The 19,426-nt window shown below is 40.6% G+C and overlaps 1 protein-coding gene across 1 annotated transcript in view; it reads right to left on the reverse strand.

Annotated features, from left to right (window-relative positions):
- Nucleotides 1–1,075: 1,075 nt before the first annotated feature.
- COPS5 (COP9 signalosome subunit 5) overlaps nucleotides 1,076–19,426 on the reverse strand; it is an 18,775-nt gene continuing 424 nt past the window's right edge. Inside the window, exons 2-8 of the mRNA XM_038766700.1 lie at nucleotides 16,250–16,484; nucleotides 15,293–15,421; nucleotides 13,269–13,334; nucleotides 10,702–10,787; nucleotides 7,114–7,225; nucleotides 3,751–3,899; nucleotides 1,076–1,381 (exon numbers count right to left, since the gene is read on the reverse strand). Coding sequence (XP_038622628.1) covers nucleotides 1,297–1,381; nucleotides 3,751–3,899; nucleotides 7,114–7,225; nucleotides 10,702–10,787; nucleotides 13,269–13,334; nucleotides 15,293–15,421; nucleotides 16,250–16,484 — 862 coding nt within the window. The 3' untranslated portion in view covers nucleotides 1,076–1,296. The remainder of the gene's footprint in view (nucleotides 1,382–3,750; nucleotides 3,900–7,113; nucleotides 7,226–10,701; nucleotides 10,788–13,268; nucleotides 13,335–15,292; nucleotides 15,422–16,249; nucleotides 16,485–19,426) is intronic.

Genomic DNA, 19,426 nt, shown 5'->3' on the forward strand with positions numbered 1-19,426 from the left:
CATTACAACTTTTGAGGAAGTTTCATTTTGGCTTCAGATACTGTAAAGATACTGCATTATTTCCTGCTGGCCAATGTATCTGCTTAATGTATATTTGAATATGCTAGTGTTTTTCAATTATAACTATTCTTTCAAAGCACCCAGAACTGCCCCTTTGGATGGTCGCCATTGCCCCTTCAGTAGACATGGGTTCTTAAATAAAAGTGGATTGTTATTATAGATGATTTTCAGACAGTGTGAGTCTTTAGGCCCAAGGTGTTTCAGAGAACAGAGAAATGACCAAAGGTTGGAAAATTAAAAAATAGATTAAGGTTGATAGGTCAAAAGGCCAAATATGGTAAAAAATGGAAGATGATTTAAAAGGATAATATGTTAGATTATAGTGAACCGAAAGCTAAATATGTCAGTGTGGGTGTTTAAAATAGCGTAATTCTAGGAGGACTAATAGTATGCCAAGTAAGATCAGTGAGATCCAGGGGAAAGTGCTTAGATCTGATAATTAGGAATCTAAAACCTGGGGTCTGGTCCTGGATCTCCTCATGTCTGCTTTGTGAACGTGGACAAGTTACTTAATCACTCTGGGCCTCAGTTTCCTCCTCTGTACAGTGTATAAATCTGCCTTTCCCTTCCTCACAAGAATGTAGTGCTGATAATATGAGATCATAGCTGTTGAAAGCAGCCTGGAAAAATAAAAGTGCTCTCTAAACAAAAAACGGTTCTTGATCTATTCTCAAAAATGTTCAGGGCTTTATTAACTCATTCTACTGGCTTGGGTCTTAAGCAAAGACTAGAAAATTTGGACAGGATCTAGAAGAGATTCAAAAATGATTAAATATTTAGGGAAGACTTACAGGGGAAAGGCTAAAGGATATTTATTTAACATAGAAAAGGCTGAAGGAAACTTAATTACCTCAAGTATCTGAGGACAAGAGGGAATAAACCTAAATATAGCAGGAGGAATTTAGGTTAAATATTAGGACAGATAGCCAGGAACATTTTATTGAGTAAATCAAGGGGAATTAGAAAAAGAATTCACATACACCAAAAACAAATCCTCAAAAGAAGGACAAACCACTCGTTTTAAAGAGATTTAATTGTTGCTCAGTGATGGTGATAAATACTAAAAATCAACATCTAGTAACAATCCATGACATTTCCAGACCAGTTTTGAAAGTACTACATGTTATCAGAATATTTTTTCATGCACTGGTTGTAATGTGCAACTCACTGAAAACTCATACAGAAGGACTATTCCTTTCTGAGGCAGACAAGGTAATTACTACTTGGTGGTATGCTTTAAGAGATATTAATTTGGTTAAAAAGTTTATCCTTAATAACCTGAGACATCAATCCGTGGATAGCTTCTATAGTAGTCTTACAGCTGGGAAAGAAACACACAAAGTGAAAGATTAAGAACTGGCGAAAATACAATTACATTTCCTTTCAAATGTTTTAAGACTGTCCACAGCCATACTTAGCACTCCAAAATCCACAGTCAAAACATAATCTATGCCTAAAATAGTGCCCCAGATTCTTTAAAGACTCACTTTAATGGCTTTGTTTTCTTTCAAAAGTTACACATATCAAAAACAGTTAAGGCTAGGAATTACTTTTCTCCCAGAGAATAGTGGCCTCATCAAGGGACTTTTGGGGAGTGGAAGGCGATAAGATCAAATTTAATTGAGTTCATCTTTCATATAACGTAGCGTGGCGTAGTGGAAAGAGTGGAAACAGGCCTGGGAGTTAAAGGACCTAGATTCTAATCCGGGCTCTGCCACTTGTCTACTGAGTGACCTTGGGCAAGTCACTTAACTTCTCTGTATTGCAGTTCTCTCATCTGCAAAATGAGGATTCCATACCTGTTCTCCCTCCTACTTAGATTGTGAGCCCCATGTGGGAACTGATGATCTTGTATCTACCCCAGCGCACAGTAACAGCGCTTGGCACATGGCAAGTGCTTAACAAATATCACAATTATTACTATAAGACCATAAGTACTGTCTTAATGGCTTGGGAGAATACTATTAGTGGGGTAGAAGATGCAATTCCTCCTCTCAAGGGCTTTACAATCCAACAGAAAGAGTAGGAGGGGTAATTAGGAGCGCCTTGAGAGATCCAGGTTGTCCTGGCTCTTCCAATAATAATAATGATGGCATTTATTAAGCGCATACTATGTGCAAAGCACTGTTCCAAGTGCTGGGGGGGTTACAAGGAAATCAGGTTGCCCCACTGGGGGCTCACAGTCTTAATCCCCATTTTACAGATGAAGGAACTGAGGCCCGGAGAAGTGAAGTGACTTGCCCGAAGTCACACAGCTGACAACTGGCGGAGCCGGGATTTGAACCCATGAGCTCTGACTCCAAAGCCCGGGCTCTTTCCACTGAGCCACGCTGGGCTCATTAGGAAAAGTCTTTGGGACAGAAGCAAAAGAGAAACAGTGTGGCCCGGTGGACAGAAGCCGGGCTAATCAGGTTGGACCCAATCCCTGTCCCACACGGGGCTCACACTCTTGGATCCCTAACTTCCACATCAGAGAACTGAGGCCCAGAGAAGTGAAGTGACTTGTCCAAGGTCACCCATCGGACCAGCCGCGGAGCCAGGATGAGGACCTAGGTTCTTCTCACTCCCAGGCCCGGGCTCTAACCACTAGGCAACACTGATTCTACTGTCCTGGAATGGCTATCATGGTTTCCTGTTTCTACTGTAGAGAAGGGAAGGGTGGGTGAGGATTCCTGAATCGAAGCTAGACCATGGCCACACTCCAACCCACAAAGGACCGGTGCACAATTCTTATGTTAAATACATGGTTCAGCCACTTGTGTAATCTCTAAAAATCTGATTACTTTTTAAAGTTCTCAACCTATCAGATTCCAGAAAGTCTGTCCAAAGGACCTACTCTCCGAAACCAAATGTTTTAATTTTGTAGCAAGCTGAGATCTAACACAAAAATCATTCAACATCAGCATACACAAACATCACAGACACTTAAGTGTTCTAGCTCCACCCTTCACAAATAGATCATTGCTCACATTCTTCCATTTCCAACTTTAACAGTTTTACTTGTGTTTTTCCATTTTAAACTTCACTTGAGTCTCTCAATCTTATTCACTACACGTGAATTATTTACTACACATAAACAGAAGATAATGTAGCACAAATACCAGATATGTAGCAGCCTATGATTTTGGTGTCAGGAACTAAGGCAGTGGACGAACTACCAACAGATTTACATGTGAACAATGAATGTCTGGTGTGTCTAGAAATTGCCACTGAAGACACTCGAAAACACCAGACATGTAAACCCATGAGTTGTCACATGTATTACACCAGCCATGCACTGTATCATAATGAGGTCATGTGCCATTTTGCAGAAGTATCAGTTTGCAATCTCTGACCCCTATACTTATTTCAGAGGCTTCACACTTCCACACAGAGGGAAGCAGGGCGCTATATATAATATATGTATATATATATATATATATATATATATGTATATATATAATAGAAAAATAACAAGGCATGTTGTCTTCAGTAGCAAAAATTTACTTCCAAATATCTAGATGATTTGCTAGTGCAGAACTGACCTTGGCTTTCACAAATACAGACTATATGACTGTGGGTATACCATTCATTAAAAGTATAGAAAAGTTTTTGCTCCATTTCCCAAAAAGTTGCTTAAAAAACCCGCAGCTTAAGCATGTCCAAACTCAAATAAACAATGAAATAAAGAATCTGGCTTTGTCCCCTCACCTGTCTCTTGTTGCTTTGGCAAGTTTGTCTTCTGATTTTCGATCGTGTGTCTCTAAGCCCAACATGAAACTCCCTCGACCAAGCTGAGCTTCTGACTGCTCTAGCTTTTCAGACAAATCAAAGACCTGGCCAGTGGTGTAGTCTGCGTTCTGTTGGGAAATGACATTTAACACATTATTGTTGCAGCTGTACAGAGTACTTAGCTCATTTATCCACCAAAAAACAGATTTCCTGGTTCGGGAAAGATAAGTATGTTTTAGACACTTAGCATAAAATTATTCAAGATGTAATTCCCACCTAATTCTGTTTTGGACTCTGAATTCCAGTTACTATGGTGAAGTGCAGTGATATACTGAAAAAATGATCCAAATCCATCAATCAATCATATTTATTGAGCACTTACTGTGTGCTCTGTACTAAGTGCTTGGGAAGTACAAGTTGGCAAAATATAGAGACAGTCCCTACCCAACAGTGGGCTCACAGTCTAAAAGGGGGAGACAGAGAACAAAACCAAACATACTAACAAAATAAAATAAATAGAATAGATATGTACAAGTAAAATAAATAAATAAATGAATGTAAACCTCAGACTTTCATGACTAACAACTTTTGACTTCTTCACTCAGATTCTGCTAGTGTGAGTATCCTTTCTTGTCAACAGTCCCTCTTGAACTTCTAAATTTTCCTTTCAAATCACTGTTCCCATGTCTCCTCCTGGCTCTGAACTAAGTTCAGTAGGTACCTTGCTCCTTGCTCTCTGGGTTTCCACCAGAAACCCTCATTCTTGCTGCTTCTTGTAACTCTAGCATCATGTAAATTGACCCAATTTAGCTAGGAAGCCAGGCAGCTAGGAAAACCCCCAAGTATTACATTCAGCAAGGAGCAAAGTATGGAGCTTTTTTTAACATGTCTTGGAGAATTTTAAAAATTAATAGAGACTGTGGTTCAAACCATAGCCTCCTATTCCTCCCTCACCCTTTCAAGGGCTGCTTTATAAAGAGATCTTACCACAGAATAATATGTTCATATTAGTAGTCAGTCGTATTTGTTGAGTGTGTACTCTAAGCACTTGGGAGAGTACAATATTAGTACTACTCAACCTGAAAAAACATCATATACATGAGGGTGGACCAAAGCAACCAATGCTCCAAACCCCTATAGCAACCCAAACCACATAACTTCTAGATTAAATTTTGGATTCTAATAAGTTTCTATTTTAACTTCTCTTGTTCTGATAGTGCCAATACCTATGGTATTTTTTTTTTTTAAAGAATCTTAACTGGTTTAGGGTTAGTATTTACTTTTTTATAATCAAATCTAAAATATTTTGCAACTTCATGCAGTTTTAAAAAATTAAACTAAAATTTGTCAGCTATTTATAATAATAAAAAATAGTGGTACTTAGGTGGTAAGCACTTTCTATGTGCCAAGCACTTTTCTAAGCGCTGGGGTAGATACAGTGTTATCAGGTTGTCCCACGTGGGGCTCACAATCTTAGTTCCCATTTTACAGATGAGGTAACTGAGGCACCGAGAAGTTAAGTGGCTTGCCCGAAGTGGTAGAGCCAGGATTAGAACCCACCACATCTGACTTCCAACCTGTGCTCTTTCCACTAAGCCACGCTGCTTCTCTACCAGCTCAAATAATACTAAAAATAGAAAAACACTGACTTCGATAAGCTAGACTATTACACTGTTTATTCAGCCTCTGAACCAACAGCTAAAAATGACAATGAAAAAGAAATGCAATTCAGTCACTATAGGTTTCATCTTTTCCTGTCATCACAGTTGCTGGGAACTACATAACACAGTCCCCTCTCCAAATGTGTGCAGACAAATTATCATCTTTAAACAGTAGCTGCATTTGGATTTTTGGGGAATTTCTGACCAAATGATTCAGCAGGCTAATGAGATTTGAGTTTTGTTTTACAGGTAGAACACAAAAGGACTGAACCTAAAAGCTGTAGATTTCAGGAACATTTTATTAATGATGTGCATATAGCTCTAATTCTGTTTATTCTGACGGTTTTGACACCTGTCTACATGTTTTGTTGTCTGTCTCCCCCTTCTAGACTGTGAGCCCGTTTTTGGGTAGGGACCATCTCTATATGTTGCTGACTTGTACTTCCCAAGCGCTTAGTACAGTGCTCTGCACACAATAAGCGCTCAATAAATACGATTGAATGAATGAATGAATGGTGCTATTGGAATGAAGGTAAAATTTCACAGACTGTTTTAACCCTTTGGCAGTGAATGACTGAATAAAGAAAAAGGGGATGGCTATGCTGAGCATGTCTGCCTATCAGGTTTGTGATTTCTGCTGTGTAGAGGTACCAGAAAAAGAATAAAGCACAGTAGTATAACTCTACTGTTCTCTCTCAAGTGCTTAGTACAGAGCTGTGCACACTGTAGGCGCTCAAATACTACCGATTGATTAAGCTTCCATTTTTCAGGTGACTGGCCCTGATAATAGCAAAACCAGATCACAAAATGCATGACGATATATCTGAATATTGAACTTCTTTTTCAAGATTTTTTTCATTCAAATTTAAGAGATGAACTAAAAAGCATGGGCCGTGCTACTCTAGGTAACACAGCGACAGCTCAGAGCATTCCCACAAGTCTGCAGGGGGGAATTGTACTTCTAAGCGCTTAGTTCAGTGCTCTGCACACAGTAAGCGCTCAATAAATACGACAATGAATGAATGACTGAATCCCTGCCTCACTGGCAGAACTGGGACTGAAAAGAAGAGCAGAACACTTTTCAGAGAGGCACAACAAAATGCTGTTTCCACAACAAGAGATTCGGGTGCATTACTCCTTTTTAAATTTATATTAGGTCACAAATTCACTGAAGAGTAATCTCAATTTGGAATGTAGAGTATAAATCTTGTACTTCAGGTATACTTCAGAAAATTTCAGCTAGAGTGTGCTGCAAGTTTGAAATGCCAAATTACTACTTTTACCTAAAGTCCTTTATAAGCAGTTTCGGTATTATTCAGTAATATTTTTTAAGCCCGGCTGTATGCAAAGGACTGCACTAAGCACTGGGAAAATATACATAGGTGAGAATTAGGCATGTTCCCTCACTCCCAACGGTCTCCCAACCCAAGAATAAAGAGAAATGAGGGGGTGGGAAACAGACACATAAGATAAGATGGAAAAAAAAAACCCAACATAAGAAACAAATGTCAGGAATGACTAATGCATTCAGAATACTATTCCCAAACTGATGTTCACGAAATACTTTTGAATGAATGGGAGTGTGCCAAGAAACTGTTAATACCATTAATGTGGCAATCACCAATCCTTATGCATTAAGCCATTATAGTCCAAATGTACTTTTTAAAAGTCGGTTACTTACAGTAAGCAGGCTGGAAGAACTCAGAGTATTCACCCAATATTTGTTCCACAAAAGCTCAAGCAACTTGCGATCCAGAGAGGATTTGAAATAAGAAACCTCTAAGGCATAATACCTATTAATTTAAAAGAGAAAGGGTGACTCATTTTGTATTTTCAAAACTAATCATCTACTTGAAGTTAAATAACATTTTACAACTAAGTGTTCCTTTTTAAAAATGTCATACGACTTGAACACCATTGTTTAGCAAAATATTTTTCAGATTGGGTGATTAGAGTTTAGGTTAGGGCATATTTTCACAGAATTCTACTTAACATGGTAGGAATTCACGCAAACCCAAAGCAGCTGTGGGCAGGGAATGTGTCTGTTTATTGTTACACTGTACTCTCCCAAGCAGTTAGTACAGTGCTCTGCACACAGTGATTGTTCAATACATACAACTGACTATTTTGGTCCAATTATTCTCTCATTATCAATTACAAGTTACATCATTTAAGTACACACAGTTCTCCTAAAACACAAGAGTTGCATTCTCACAAAAACCGTATATTAAGGAGAACTTGCACTGTAACACTCAGGGTGTCCAACACTTTCTCATAAAATATTTCTTCTGACACTGCAGTGTCCCAAATCCAGGCTTACCTTGTTAGGTGAATGTTCCCTAATTACCTGACAATGTTCTAGCTAAAATGCCTAGGGGAAGTATGTGTTCTGAAAGACCGGGGTGTATATCAGGTGTGTTGTCACTGTAAAAAGGAATGATAGATGAAACTACTACAGATTTAAGACTGTACAGTTTTACCATCATGAATACATAGCTGTAAATTTTGCTGCTAGGTACTAATAACTCTATTCTTTACAAGGATCCTCAATTCGCCCACTTTAGCAGGTATAATGAAACAATGAAAATATGAAGGAAAAAAACTCATGTAAACTCCTTGAGCAGGGATCATGTCTGCTATTAGCAAGTACTTAGTATGATGTTCTAAGTAAGCACTCAGTAAATACTATTGATTGATTAAAAAGAAAGATGGTTTGATTTTGGTCTGAATGACAGCCTCTCTCGGCCAAGTCATATACAGTCATAAAAATGAACTGAATCCCTCAGGGGTTTCAGATTTCTAGTCCATTTCAACATTCACAGAAATGTAGATGGTCTAGAAATAGATATTCTAGTTAAAGACCAGGAATTCGGCTAAAAACCACCAACCACAAAGCAGAGTAAGTTGATATTTCACCAGTGATTCCCAGTTCTCCACGACTATCAATCAAATGTGCAATTTAAGTATCACACATCAGGTGAATGAGGGCTTGATTGGAATGGGGTGGGAGAATATGATGCCAAAGCCAGTGTCACATGGACACTAAAATGATGATGATATTGTGCAAAGCACTGTACTAAGTGCTTGGGAGAGTGCAATATAACAATAAACAGACATGTTCCCTGCCCACGAGCTCACAGTCTAAAGATAAGCATTCATTCAGGAGGTGTGACTTCCATTTAACTGCCTATTTTCACCTTCTAAGGGAATTCTCATTTGAAATACAGAACTCTGAAATGGAGATAAGGTTCCACTGGTTTGCTGTGTGACCTTGGGCAAGTCACTTCCCTTCTCTGTGCCTCAGTTCCCTCATCAAATGAGGATGAAGACTGTGAGCCCCATTTGGGACATAGATTGCGTCCAACTACATTTGCTTGTATCCACCCCAGGGCTTAGTACAGTGCTTGGCACATAGAAAGTACTTAATAAATACCACAATTATGAAATATTATTGTTATTATTGTTGTTTTTACCTTGGAAAATTTTTATCAGAAGATGCCCTTACATGAAAAATGATACTATACCAAAACCGAACAACATCATGGGCTGAAAATGAGTAAAAGTCAACTTGGGCACAGATTTTTAGAGTTCTGTAGGAAACACAAAGTTACCGCGCATTAACAGGTAGGGTTTCACGGAGCCCACTGCCCTGTGTGGCAGGTCCTTTGTGGTAAAAGAGAAGAGGGTCCTGGGGACCAGTGCCATTGCCCCATGCATCCCCAGCACTCTTGGAGTCCCCCACATCATTTGGGATCAGTGGGGTAGTGTGATTCAATCGTATTTATTGAGCATTTACAGTGTGCAGAGCACTGTATTAAGCGCTTGAGGGAGTACGATACTGCGGAGTGTGCCAAGGGGTGCCAGGATGGCGGCAGCACCTGGAACTTAGTGACCTTAAATTTTATGTGGCATCACCAACCTAGAGGAAAACCGAAAGCTACACTCGATGAGCTTTGGGGAGCCACAGTGCCAATCTAATCATCATCATCATCAATCGTATTTATTGAGCGCTTACTGTGTGCAGAGCACTGTACTAAGCGCTTGGGAAGTACAAGTTGGCAACATATAGAGACAGTCCCTACCCAACAGTGGGCTCACAGTCTAAAAGGGGGAGACAGAGAACAAAACCAAACAGACTAACAAAATAAAATAAATAGAATAGATATGTACAGTGCTGACTATGTGCCAAGCACCGGGGTAGATACAACGATCAGATGGGACAAAGTCCCTGTCCCATGTGGGGCTCACAGTCGAAGTTGGAGGAAGGAGTGTTTACCATTTTACAGATGAGGTAATTGAGGGACAGAGAAGTTATCATCATCATCAATCGTATTTATTGAGCGCTTACTATGTGCAGAGCACTGGACTAAGCGCTTGGGAAGTACAAATTGGCAACATATAGAGACAGTCCCTACCCAACAGTGGGCTCACAGTCTAAAAGGGGGAGACAGAGAACAGAACCAAACATACTAACAAAATAAAATAAATAGAATAGATATGTACAAATAAAATAAATAAACAGAGTAAAAAAATATATACAAACATATTTTGTACAAGTTATAGGACTTCCAAGGTGACACAACAAGCGGAGGGCAGAGGTGGGATTAGAACCGAGGCCCCGTGATTCGCAGGCCTGTGCTCTTTCCACTAGGCCACACTGCTTCTAGGCCCCTTCCTTACCAAAATGCCACCACTATTTATGCCTGCCTGTGCCACCTCTGTGGATGGCAGGAGAACCAGAAGTGGCCTGAATTCCTGAAGCTCCTTTGGTAAGCCACTTCTGGCTTGCTTTCTGGTTGGTGGTGTTGAGTGGAGTTCCCTGCTGCTCTCCCCCTGCCACCATGAAGGTGACCTGCTCTAGGGAGAGAACTAGGAATGCAGGGCTGGGAGAACTCCTGGGACCCACCAGCTTCTAGGGAAAATGATGGGACACTCAGCAAGAGACCAGTGTACTACCTAATACTCTATCTGGCAGAAAGGAATCAAAAACATACTGTAGAGGAGATAGTTTGGAGACGGGGGCATTTCCTTTTAGAGGACAAACATTCCCACTAATCTGATTTGTGGGCACAAGTATCTTGGCATTAATATGAAAGAAATTGCTTACAAGTCAGCAGAGGGGCAGATGAAAACATTCTAAATTATTTTAAGGAAACCTGGAGTGAAATGCCCGTTGGGAATATTTTGGATTGCTCCCTGGTGTGTCCATTGTTTCTAGAATGCCTTACAGAATGCTTAAATACAGTCATATTTGTTTTGAATTACTTACTGTTTACAGTGTACCCCAAAGTCTTCTATTTTATTAAGTGGGATAGTCTGGTATTCAGAAGGACCCTCATCTGGTGGTTTATAACCCTAAGAAAACAAAAGCCCAGTAGATTATCAAAATGCTTCTTCCAAGTGATCTCTCTCAGAAACACGGATTTTTAAAAAACCCAATATTTACACAAGTATCCACCCCAGAGTGAATAACCTATGGTAAAACATTCACCTGACTGTGTACTGGACAGTCTGTTTTTCAAATGGGCAGTCCCCATCTGATACTGACACAGCACAGGACACCTTTAGACCTTTTGTTTTTCAATTTTTAAATGGTCAGCACCCCTCTGCCTCCGACTGTGCCACGAATCCTATAGCTTGGAAGCAGCCCTGGTATTTAAAGGGACTGGGAGGAGAAGGCAGTGGTTCTGGAGAAGTGTAGGGGTGTAGAGCCCCGTCTGGTGCCACACTCTCAGTGACTTTTTCAAAGAACCTTTTCTTGTAGCTACTTATGTCGCCCACCTCATGTTACTTGTGTTTTGCAATGGATGTTGTGGCATGTACACAGGGCAAATCAGTTTAAAGGGCCAGATTTCCCTAATGCTGTCATTGTACATCCTAAGTCTGCCTACTACAAGGTGCTTTAAGAAGAAAAGGAGGAAGCTGCAGTTCAACAGAAATTGAGTAAATTGTTCTCTAAAAGTGAAAAAGCACCATACTAACAGCGGTATTTGTTAAGTGCTAAGTATGTGCCAAGCACTGTACGAAACACTCGGGTAGATACAAGAAAATCAAGTCCCACATGGGGTCCGCATTCTAAGTAGGAGGGAGCACAGATATTGAATCCCCATTTTGCAGATGGGGGAACTGAGGCACAGAGAAGTGACTGGCCCCAAGTCACACAACAGGTAAAAGGCAGAGCAAGAATTAGAACACAGGTCCCAGGTCCAAGATCTTCTCACTAGGCAGAGCAACAGAGCAAAAGTCAACATAACAACATGATATTAAATAAATGAGAGTGTATAATCTTTTAATATTGTGATGTTATGATATGCATTTCTTTCATAAAGATTAAATAACAGTTCAGTGACATTTGTCATTACAGTACAGAGCATGTGAAGGAATTTCCCATTCTTTTTCCATAGATTCTGAAACAGATTTTCATTTAGAATATCATGTAACTCTATAGGAAAACGTATCCCATAATACAACCATTCTTGAATTAACCGTATTTTCAAGGAACACAACCTAGTTGTATTGTTTAATACGCCCCTAAAAAAATGCCTCACTGCTTTGAAGAGAAAACAATAGTGGGTGCTAAAGTCTGAACCGATTTAACCACCACAGTATCTGACTTGTGGATTGAGGACTCTGTTTTGTAAATGCAGTACTGGTTGGGTGACTTGCTCTCTATATTATTGGTGATAACCTGTATATGCGTTAATAGTATATACTGGATTTTCATAATGGGTTTCCTTGTTAAGAATGTAGAATACTTCCACCCCTCTAGCAACTCACATACCAGTTTGGGAATAACTTCAGGTTTGGTGAGGCCCCTGACAGAGACTGGTACCACTGACCCTGAGCGTCTTACACTTTGACCTGTCTGCCCCCAATTAAGTGAGTGGAAGGGGAACTGTGGAGGTTCCAGGACAGCAGTGAGGAGCTCCAAAGTGCTTGAGGCATCAGTGACTCAGAACAGGAAGCAGGTATGGCTGCAGCTCCCCCTGAGAGCCAGTACATGCTGTGCCAACTTCCTCTGGACCCCACTGCCAAAAGGGATGGAAACTATTTACTTGCCGATCCCTCATTTAAGAAGAGCTCAACACATCACTGTTTTTCTCCAAAAACCCAGACACACACTGAAGGTTTCTGGTTGAGTTTCACGTTTTTTAAATGTCTTTTGTTTCTAGGGTCTAAGCTGTGGTACACTGACTCTGGAATTTGGACTTTAATTTGGAAAGTGCATTTATCAGTCTTTGAGATCCTGGACCTTTCAAGCCATTCACTTACTCCAGAAAGACTTTGGAAAGTGCATTTCTCAGTCTTTGAGATCCTGGACCTTTCAAGCCATTCACTTACTCCAGAAAGACTTGGCTTAGGAGGAAGGATTTTAGAATGGGCTCAGATAAGGGGAGGGGGGCAAGTGGATGGGATGCAGAAGTGGTTTAGAGAGTGTGGGATGGAGTGAAAGAAGGTGTAGAGCCTGGAGCAGAGAACAAGTGTATGGCTCCATTGTTGCTGAATTAAGGAGCTCCAAAAGATAAACACTTCATTTTTGGAAAGCTCTTAGTGGGATAGCAGTTCACCCAACTGAATGCAAAGTCAAACAGGAATTATGTCCTGTACTTTTTTTTATATATACCACCTAGCCTAGTTCCATGGGTAAGTTGCTGCTTAATAAACTAAATTAACATTAGCTTCAATAATGGTTTAACTTGCTTTGTGCAGCTCTTAGACTATCACCCTATTCAGAGAGGCACGTAAAATAAACAAAATAATTACATACCAGAAAAAAATGAGTCTTATATTGGGAAAATCCCCGATTTCACATTTTTTCCAAATTTAACTTATTACCTTTGGATATGTCCTGAAAGCACCAAGATTCACCTTTCCTGCGGATATTGTTCTTGTTGGATCAATCTAAAAGGATAGAGGCATCTGTTATACATAATTATATATTAAATTTGCTTAAACATTGAAGAGGCAGATTCTGTGTTAACTACACAACTGCAAAGTCAAATAAGCACACAGCACATTATGATATTGTGCAGAGGATTCATGTAAAGGGGCCAGTACTATTACAATTATCATTAACACTGTGAGCCCACTGTTGGGTAGGGACTGTCTCTATGTGTTGCCAATTTGTACTTCCCAAGCGCTTAGTACAGTGCTCTGCACATAGTAAGCGCTCAATAAATACGATTGATTGATTGATTAACACCATCAATAATAACAGTAACAATGGCATGTGTAAGCTTACTATGTGCCATGCTCCGCACTAAATGCTGGGGTAGAAACAAGATAATGAGGTCCTTGGCTGTACAGGACTTTAGCTTCTGAAAGGTTTCTGATCTAGTTGACTGGGTTAGTAAAAGTAACTGAATACTGTAAAAAACATTTGGACTAGCCCAGAATAAAATTCTATCCTTCAAAAATTCAATAATGCATATTGTTCCCTCATATAATTACCACCAGATTTGAAATGAAAATTTTCAGGGAGGGATGCTTCTGGTTCAGGCAATGGAAGACCCAAAAGAGGATTATCAGAGAGAACGATCAGAGATAGATGCTATTCTAGATGGAACTGGCACTGGGCTAGGAGCTAAGACAGAGCATGGTCTGGATAGAAGCCAACAGGAGAACACTTACTATAGCATGGTTGTGAATTGGTTATAATGTGGTGTATCTCAGTCAGGAATGTTATTTTAAGCAGAATGACAAACTCAGGAGGTGACAGTGTGATTAGTAGTTGACTAGCATTGCAACTTTTAGAATTCATTGTTTGCTAGAAACTGACTTCAAGCAGTTGCAGATTAGCTTCCCGTAAGGGACTAATGATCAATCAGCTAATGGTACTTATTAGGTGCCTACTGTGTGTAGAGCACTGTACTATGGTAACAGAGCTGATAGAAGCGATTCCTGTCCACAAGGAGCTTACAATCTAATGAACACTGATAAGTGTCAGAGAAAGGGCCAGAATGTTTTTATAAGAGTTTTTCACCTTCCACAGTCTTCTTAAATTTCACCTGGAGTGGCCAAAGCCATCTTTTATTTCAACTGTTTTAGAATCATCCTCTCCCTAAACCCTCTTTTCCCAGGAAAATAAGAGCAGATCACATAGTGGTTAGCTGTCAGGTTGTATTTTCGAAGTTCAGCATGACATAATGGTACACTACTTACGTTTAAACTCCTCATGAATATTTGGCCAAGAAAGCACTGAATTCAAGTCAACTGGTGGTATTTATTGAGCGCTTACTGTGTGCAGAGACTGAACTACGTACTTCAGAGAGTAAAAAAGTCCCTGTCAGTTGATACCTGTTACCTTAACTAAATTGACTGTGTTCCCTGAGAAGTCAAACACAAGAATTACTTTTTCTTTGCATGCTGAGTCACGAGCAAAGCAGTTAGATGATTTGGCTTCAGTAATTTCAAGAGAAAACACTCAATTGGTTTACTTAATGATGCCAGAGTGAATGAACAAGTCGATCAATCAATCAATGGTATTTATTGAATGCTTACTATGTGCAGAGCACTGTACTAAGCACTTGGGAGAGTAATAATAATAATGGTATTATACATACAACAGCATTAGCAGACACATTCCCTCCCATAATGAGCTGTCTATAGCGAGAGACAGACATTAATTTGAATAAATAAAAGTTTAGGTTCTCTTTGCAAGCCTTTCATTATGAATTAGTTGAGGGGTCAGGAAAAGAATGACCTTGAATCCATTAATTCCTCCATAAACAGAATAATGAAAACTGGTAAACTGTATGATGGCCGAAACTGCTGAAAAGTAAATGTTTTAATTTTTCAATATACCAACTTGAAATTGAACCATTGTATAGAGACCCGGCAAATCAAATTGAAGTACTTACAACTACTGCTACAAATGGTTCTTGAAACTGCTGGTTGAGCATCTGAGTGCTAACGTCAATCCCTGAAAGCCAGCAGCCATAGCCAGGGTGACTATGATACCAGCCAATTGCATTTTCAAGGCGGCCAACCTAACAAGAGATGGGGGGAAAAGGTTATTTGCCAGAGGTAAAGTGATTAACTTTACTTAAGGTGATACAAATACGTACCTTTATAGAGCACATGCATAGGGGAAAATAGCAAAAAAAAGCACAGCCTTGTATTGAAGTGCAGTGATAAAATGAATATTATAACTAATTGGGACTGGGCTTAGTTCCAGTACTTAAATTTGGGCCACTGCACAAATTAATTTTGGTTCTCACGTTGGCCTCACTTCATACAATTTATGTCGAGATGACCAGGCCAGAATTACAGAGTTCACCGGACATCCTTGCTTTTTGGGATCTATCAGGACTGTGCCTGCTCTGATCCAGATATACAAAGGGAAAAAAGGGTTCTAATACAAGAAAATTGTTCAGTTGCAAAGCAGGCAATTAGTCATTGTAACATCATATACCAATGGTATTTATTGAGCACTTACTGAGTGCAGAGCACTGTACTGTGTACTTGGGCGAGTACAATTCAACAGAGTTGGTAGATATATTCCCTGCTACCAGCAAGCTTATAGTTCAGAGGGACAGCATAGTTTCTGAATAACACAGTCCTGAATATAATCAAAATAATTCACATTGGTCCAGACGCTGTAGTACTGAACAGAACTAATCAGGATAAACTGGAGCACTAGGTACAAATGTGTTTGGATAAATGAACTGTTATTTTATTAGAATCCGAACTATGCAAAATGTTGGTTTGAGGAATGTAGTCAGTCAGAATTAATCTTTCATCTGAAATGTTTCTCTGACATTATTTTTAGGGACGAGACCACAATTCCAAAAGGGAAATATAGTTCACCCTCATACCTGTTTTGCGTTTTCTATGTACGCGGCCATGTACTCGTAAGCAGCAGCCTGGGCGTTAACTCGCGTCTCGGTGCCTTCCACTGGCAAAGCAAAGCTGTCCATAATGATCATGGTTTCACCGTCCACCTTTCCAAGCATCAAACCCATTACTTCCAGGTTGCCTCCCGATCTGGCGTGCATCACCATCTTCAGCAGGGCCAAAGCTGAGATCTTGCAGTACTTGAAGTAATGGTGGCTAGGAAGATGTAAAAAAAAAAAGAGGTTTTCTTCGAGACTGTGCTGTTAAGTAAACCTTTTTTTCTTTTTTCTGGAAACACACGGCAGGAAAAGTGCCTAAAGTCAAGTGTGAAGAGGACAGCTAGGAGAGGTCAGGTTTCCTAGATATTCCCCATCTTCAAAGGCTGTACTGCGTGTGTCCCTGGCAGTCTTCAAGGACAATCTGGTTAAGAAATCTTTCAGAGTGATAGATTTGGTTTATGATAAACTGTCTCTCAGGAGCCCAAACAGGTCAACTGCCTATAATTTCCAGGTGATTAATCTGAGGTACAATCCATGAGCAGATGGGAAGCAGCGTGGCTCAGTGGAAAGAGCCCGGGCTTTGGAGTCAGAGGTCAGGGGTTCGAATCCCGGCTCCGCCACTTCTCAGCTGTGTGACTTTGGGCAAGTTACTTCACTTCTCTGTGCCTCAGTTCCCTCACCTGTAAAATGGGCATTTAGACTGTGAGCCCCCCGTGGGACAACCTGATCACCTTGTAACCTCCCCAGCACTTTGAACACTGCTTTGCACATAGTAAGCGCTTAATAAATGCCATTATTATTAATCAATCAATCAATCGTATTTATTGAGCGCTTACTGTGTGCAGAGCACTGTACTAAGCGCTTGGGAAGTCCAAGTTGGCAACATATAGAGACAGTCCCTACCCAACAGTGGGCTCACAGTCTAAAAGGGGGAGACAGAGAACAAAACCAAACATACTAACAGAATAAAATAAATAGAATAGATACGTACAAGTAAAATAAATAGAGTAATAAATATGTACAAACATCTATACAGGTGCTGTGGGGAAGGGAAGGAGGTAAGATGGGGGGATGGAGAGGAAGGAAGGGGCTCAGTGTGGGAAGGCCTCCTGGAGGAGGTGAGCTCTCAGTAGGGCCTTGAAGGGAGGAAGAGAAGCAGCGTGGCTCAGTGGAAAGAGCCCGGGCTTTGGAGTCAGAGGTCATGGGTTCAAATCCCGGCTCCGCCACTTGTCAGCTGTGTGACTTTGGGCAAGTCACTTCACTTCTCTGGGCCTCAGTGACCTCATCTGTAAAATGGGGATTGAGACTGTGAGCCCCCCGGTGGGACAACCTAATCACCCTGTAACCTCCCCAGCGCTTAGAACAGTGCTTTGCGCCTAGTAAGTGCTTAATAAATGCCACCATTATTATTATTATGTTCTAGGCTCCCCAGCGCTTAGAACATCATCATCATCAATCGTATTTATTGAGCGCTTACCATGTGCAGAGCACTGTACTAAGCGCTTGGGAAGTCCAAATTGGCAACATCTAGAGACAGCCCCTACCCAACAGTGGGCTCACAGTCTAAAAGGGGGAGACAGAGAACAAAACCAAACCTACTAACAAAATAAAATAAATAGGATAGATATGTACAAATAAAATAAATAAATAAATAGAGTAATAAATATGTATAAACATATATACAGTCCCTACTCAACAGCGGGCTCACAGTCTAAAAGGGGGAGACGGAGAACAAAACCAAACCTACTAACAAAATAAAGTAAATAGGATAGATATGTACAAATAAAATAAATAAATAAATAGAGTAATAAATATGTACAAACATATATACAGTCCCTACCCAACAGTGGGCTCACAGTCTAAAAGGGGGAGACGGAGAACAAACCAAACCTACTAACAAAATAAAATAAATAGGATAGATATGTACAAGTAAAATAAATAAGTGGAGTAATAAATATGTACAAACATATATACAGGTGCTGTGGGGAAGGGAAGGAGGTAAGATGGGGGGATGGAGAGGGGGAGAACAGTGCTTTGCACCTAGTAAGCGCTTAATAAATGCCATTATTATTATTATTATTATTATTATTATTGCAGCGAGCAGGGAGGCCTCACGCCCCCTCAGCCGGGGGGCGGGGGGGGGGGGGGTGCTCCTCACTCCTTGGTCCAAACATATATCCATATATACAGGTGCTGTGGGGAAGGGAAGGAGGTAAGATGGGGGGGATGGAGAGGGGGGAGAACAGTGCTTTGCACCTAGTAAGGGCTTAATAAATGCCTTCATTATTATTATTATTATTATTGCAGCGAGCAGGGAGGCCTCACGCCTCCTCAGCCGGGGCGGCTCCTCACTCCTTGGTCCAAACATATATCCATCTATACAGGTGCTGTGGGGAAGGGAAGGAGGTAAGATGGGGGGGATGGAGAGGGGGGAGAACAGTGTTTTGCACCTAGTAAGCGCTTAATAAATGCCTTCATTTATTATTATTATTATTATTATTATTGCAGCGAGCAGGGAGGCCTCACGCCCCCTCAGCCGGGGGAAGACGGGGGGCTCCTCACTCCTTGGTCCAAACATATATCCATCTATACAGGTGCTGTGGGGAAGGGAAGGAGGTAAGATGGGGGGGATGGAGAGGGTGAGAACAGTGCTTTGCACCTAGTAAGTGCTTAATAAATGCCTTCATTATTATTATTATTATTATTATTATTATTATTCTTGCAGCGAGCAGGGAGGCCTCACTCCTTGGTCCAAACATATATCCATCTATACAGGTGCTGTGGGGAAGGGAAGGAGGTAAGATGGGGGGGATGGAGAGGGGGGGAGAACAGTGCTTTGCACCTAGTAAGTGCTTAATAAATGCCTTCATTATTATTATTATTATTATTATTATTATTATTATTATTCTTCTTGCAGCGAGCAGGGAGGCCTCACTCCTTGGTCCAAACATATATCCATCTATACAGGTGCTGTGGGGAAGGGAAGGAGGTAAGATGGGGGGGATGGAGAGGGGGGAGAACAGTGCTTTGCACCTAGTAAGTGCTTAATAAATGCCTTCATTATTATTATTATTATTCTTGCAGCGAGCAGGGAGGCCTCACTCCTTGGTCCAAACGTACATACATATATACAGGTGCTGTGGGGAAGGGAAGGAGGTA

This window comes from Tachyglossus aculeatus, chromosome 25, assembly GCF_015852505.1.
Source record: "Tachyglossus aculeatus isolate mTacAcu1 chromosome 25, mTacAcu1.pri, whole genome shotgun sequence".
NCBI lineage: Eukaryota > Metazoa > Chordata > Mammalia > Monotremata > Tachyglossidae > Tachyglossus > Tachyglossus aculeatus.